We start from the raw sequence: 5,110 nt of genomic DNA, 5'->3' as shown, positions 1-5,110 counted from the left end.
ACTTAAATTTTAATTTGTGATCAGTGCTTGTGGAACAATGTGCTAACTCCTACCATTTTAGTCTTTATGATTAGATGGGTGGATATTAATTTAATCAAGGTTCTGTTTCTGCTGAAAATTAAATTTATGATTTACTGTAGTAAACACCCAGTTGACTGCTAAACAACCCAATATCCCAATTTTATGACAAGACTTCAATGTCTGAATTTTAAACGAAATCCCACATGACCTTTGCAATAATGTAAATTAATATCAAGTCACATCAGGTAAACTTTATGCTACAATCTACTTATGGACATGAAGAAATAAATCTCTTACTGACAGTGCATAATCTACTGCAACCTGCAGCCTTATCATTGTCCACTGAACCACAACTGAACATTAGAGACAATCTCAACTAAAACTGGCCACAGCCATATTATGTATCTCTGATATCCATGTAGCAAACATATCTGGCTGGAAACTGAAATTTTCTGATGGTGAGATACTAGCTGTCAGGCATCCAAGCACTTTACCCTGCCCCCAAGTCAAGGCTTCATTCATCACCTGCTTCCATTCAAAGAGGAGGAAGTTTTTTATAAAACTTTCAGTGTGAGAGGACGACTGCAGCCATAGTGTTGTGTTTTCATATCTTATCCATGCTGAGCTTTCAGATGGATTAACCACTTAATTATTCACCTCCTAATTTTTTCCAGTAGGTTAAATTGACAGAGGAAATGCAGGGGTTAAGTGGAGAGAAGCCCTCTCATATAGCTTCAAATTCAATAATTCATAATGTTCATTTTATAATATTTATAATACAATAATTGGAGTAACTGGAGTGTGTTTAAGTGAAGAACTATCATTTTATATACTGTATATTCTATATTCTATTCTATTCTATTCTATTCTATTATATTAGTTAAGTTTAGTATTTATTAGTATAGTATACTATAGTATATTGTGCTTTTTGAAACAAGTCCAGGTGTACAATTAAATCATGAAACAAAAAAATAACAATTAAATCATGTTGGTAATGTCAGTAATATCCATTTGCAGTTTTTTTTTTATTATCCTTACTCAAAAATTAATATATAATAACTAATATTATTTTCCTGATGTTTGATGGACATTACACAAAGACAAAATCATTATAAGAAAATTATATATAGGAAAATATAACTTTCCATAGGTTACTGTAGGGCACTGGCAGGTTGTCATTATGATGTAATAAGGTTCAGTTCTAGAATCCCACTGTGATTTGACAGAACACAATTCTGTGTTCACCCAACATACTTGGTGAGACTCTAGAGACAAACCAAACCAGCACCAAACTGAGGGAAGGCTGCCACGTTTAAGAAAAAAAAAAGTCAAGATACTGTAAGTGATCAAGGCATGTCTTTAGAAAACTCCAGCTCGGTGTACAATGATCTCCGTCTGGATGGGATATTTTGCGACACAGTCCTTAAAGCTGAGGATGTCGAGTTTCCAGTCCACAAGATCATCCTCTGTAACTGCAGCCCTTACTTCAGGTGAGTTGATAACTGATCTAAAGAGGGAAGTAGAAGGATACCGGTATATACCTTAAATAACCAGAACAACACTTAGTTTTGTTTCAGCAATGTAAGTATGAGAAAAAACTCTCAACAGAGTTAAATCTACAATGACATATTTGGGGGTGTTTGAGTGGAGACTATAGTTACGTTATATTTAGGAAGTTTGTTGATATTTCTTTTCAGTGAGTCACATGGAAATTAATTTTGACTGTATAGCCTATGTATCAGTATTTGTCCCATACAACTATTTTTAAGCTGATTTTATTGTTCAGAAATCTGCCAAATCAATCAATTCAGTACAGACAGTTATTGTTGAAAAAAACTGAACTAAATCGTGAACTGCGTGAACACTTGACAGTTATGTTAAGCTATGCTTTAACTTACACATTAGTCAATTATTCGCTTGATTTAACATGATAAAACCAGACTGTTATAATGTTGTTTTTAAGTGTTCATTGACTTTAAAGCTTCATGCCATTTTCACTGCTGTTTATAACTTCTCAAAGGAGTTTACTGTATTATTGTCACTGTCAAAAGATTTAGTATTTATTTCGCTCTTCTGTTGTGCCTCCATCCTCACCCTCAGGGCTCTCTTCACTCGCTGGCAGACCCCAGACTGCAGGGTCTCCACCGTATTCGACGTGTCTCCTGACATGTTACAGCAAATCATACAGTTTGCATACACTGGCTGTGTTTCTGTGACGGACGACAATGTACAGGAACTGATGATGGCCGCTGATAAGTTCAATATAACAGACGTTGTGAAAACCTGCTCCAGCTTCATCAGTGAGAAGCTCAGCCCAGAGAACTGCATCGGTGTCTGGAAGCTCACACACATCTGCCACAGCCCTGAGCTGCAGCTCAAGGCCTACCGCTACATCATTGACCACTTTGACGAGGTTGTTCCCTGCCAAGAGTTCCTGCAGCTCACTGTGGAGGAACTCCTTGAGATGATTGGGAGAGATGACCTCAATGTAAGAAAGGAGTCAACTGTGTATGAGGCCATCATTCGCTGGATCACCCACATGCCTGAAGAGCGAGAAGGACATATGGCTGCACTTTATTCTAAGGTGCAATAATTTTTCTGTCTTTACATTTAGTCCAGATTTACATCTCCAGAGATTCACTGATGGTGCTGATGATGATGCTTTGATACTAAACTTGGTCCATTTGGGGAAAAACAATAATTGTCGGCTTCAGAAAAAGTCCAAATAGTCCTGTGGGAACATTTGCTAAAAACTGATGTACCCATCTGTTTTAGCGAATAATCTAGTTTTTTTATTCATAGTTTTTTATTATTACTTTCATTTTATTTTTTTAGTAGAAGTAGGACAAAGTTCTGAAAAACTGATTGTTGAAACATTGTTGTTTTTGCTGTTTTTATGGGATTTGTTTATGTCACATGAAGATAAAATTTGAGTAAATCAGCATACATGGGTAAAAATATTCATAAATATTAACATGCAGAGCATCTGTTTAGACACTTATTCTTACAATATACTACAGTCCCCATAGCTGAAGTACAGTTAGATATTGTTGTTCATCCTGTGTAGGTTCGTCTGGCCTTGACAAGTGCAGAGTACCTCAGGGTCCATATATTGTCCAGTGACCTGGTGAGGAACAACGCTGAGTGCCTTCAAATGACCCACACTGCCTTTGAAACCTTGTATCACATCATCACAAACAGTCCCCCAGTGCCCAGTTTCCGTAACCCTGAAGTCCGTCCTCGTCTACCCAACGCCGTCTTGTTTGCTATTGGTGGCTGGAGCGGAGGTGATCCAACTAACGGCATTGAGGCCTACGATTTCAGAGCTGACCGCTGGTTAAACGTGACAAACAATTTGGAGCGTCCACGTGCATATCATGGCGTGGCTTTCCTTGGTGGGTATGTCTACTGCGTTGGCGGCTTTGACAGGGTGGAGCATTTCAACAGTGTGCGCAGGTTTGACCCGACCACCAACACATGGCGGGAAGTGGCACCAATGAACTATCGTCGCTGCTATGTGAGCGTCACAGTGCTGAACGGGTTCATCTATGCCATGGGAGGATACAATGGACATTTTCGACTCAGCAGTGCAGAGCGCTACAACCCGGAAACCAACCAGTGGACTCTTATTGCAGATATGAATGAACAAAGGAGCGACGCCAGCTGCACAACACTCCATGGCAGGGTTGGTGATTCATTTTCTTTTAACACTGTTGAAACATTTCTGAATGTAATAGTCACTAGCTGAAAACCAATTTTATATACCGTCCTCCTTTTGTTTTCAGGTTTACATTTGTGGCGGTTTCAATGGGAATGAATGCCTACACACAGCTGAATACTACTCTCCAGAATTGAACCAATGGACACTGACCGCCCCCATGGAAAGCAGGCGCAGTGGAATCGGGGTCATTGCCTATGCAGACCATGTGTTTGCAGTAAGAACATGAAACACTGCTTACAATCATACACTTGAAATGTGTCAAATGTGAAATTAGTTTGTGTTAATTCTACCTGTGTTGCATTGAAGACATTAATGTTTGCAACAAATGTTATGGCAACCTGATCAATACATATCAAGACTTTTTACTCAAAACCACAAATGTCAGCCTCATGGTGGCACTAGAGCGAAAGTCACGGGGTCACCATCATCAAGTCACCACTTTTTGTGCCAATCCATTCAGCATATGTAGAGATTTTAACCAGCTAAGTAAAAACTGCCTACAGTATTAATCATTATAACATGGAAGGGAGATTAAAAATACTTTGTGAATGTGGAATTTATTCATTAGCTAATCCAACTGCTTTCTGACTCCATTACTCTACTTCTCCTCCCCAGGTTGGTGGCTTTGACGGCAACGCCCGTTTGCAGACGGTTGAGGCCTACAGCCCCCAGACCGACTCCTGGAACAATGTGTCCCAGATGTTGACCCCACGCAGCAACTTTGGCATCGAAGTGATCGATGATCATCTCTTTGCTATTGGAGGCTTCAATGGCTCCAGCACCAGCTATAGAACGGAGTACTATGACGCTGCGACAGATCAGTGGACTTCAGCCTGTGGGATGGAGATCTACCGCAGTGCCCTCAGCTGCTGTGTGGTGTATGGCCTCCCCAACTTGAGCAACTATGCTTACCCTCGTGACAGCTTGCCATATTTCCATTTGGAAACCGAAAACTTAGAGTTTGAAGACGCTTTGTAACATTTTTTGGCATCTGGCAAGACCTAAAAATGAAATATATTTCTTTTGAGCATTAAATTGTTGTTTATGTTCTGATTTCTATAGTGTTTCAGTTTAAGAACTTGTATGTTTGACATTTAACAAGGAAGCAGACTGAGGGTTTGTTCCAGAGGGGACAGTTACAGAACAAATAGAAAGTCCTGGTAGCTACCTGGTTCCTGGTAAATCTAGCTCTCTGCCCTCTGCGACATTTTTCCAAAACAATCTGCTGTAGCTGCACGGCAGTGGACTTTTGGCAGATAACTGATGTTAGCGGAAACAGCTGGAATCCCTCAGTTATATTCAAAAGACACAACATTCATATTTAACTCATCTTTATTTTGACAATGAAAATGATGAAAATACCAGATG

The 5,110-nt window shown here is 39.5% G+C and overlaps 1 protein-coding gene across 1 annotated transcript; it reads left to right on the top strand.

The window, feature by feature from the left end:
* Positions 1–1,374: 1,374 nt before the first annotated feature.
* Positions 1,375–4,720, top strand: LOC310993204 (kelch-like protein 10; the record flags this gene model as incomplete). The annotated part of the gene is made up of 5 exons (XM_083981519.1): positions 1,375–1,511; positions 2,122–2,605; positions 3,089–3,706; positions 3,807–3,956; positions 4,358–4,720. The coding sequence occupies 5 exons, from the start codon at positions 1,375–1,377 to the stop codon at positions 4,718–4,720; spliced, it is 1,752 nt and encodes a 583-aa protein (XP_083837645.1).
* Positions 4,721–5,110: the final 390 nt, after the last annotated feature.

The sequence above is a fragment of the Trachurus trachurus genome (genome assembly GCF_905171665.1).
Source record: "Trachurus trachurus genome assembly, chromosome: 11".
In the NCBI taxonomy this organism is placed as follows: Eukaryota; Metazoa; Chordata; class Actinopteri; order Carangiformes; family Carangidae; genus Trachurus; species Trachurus trachurus.
Note: the sequence above shows the minus strand (reverse complement) of the source record. Positions and strands in the feature narration are given on the sequence as shown.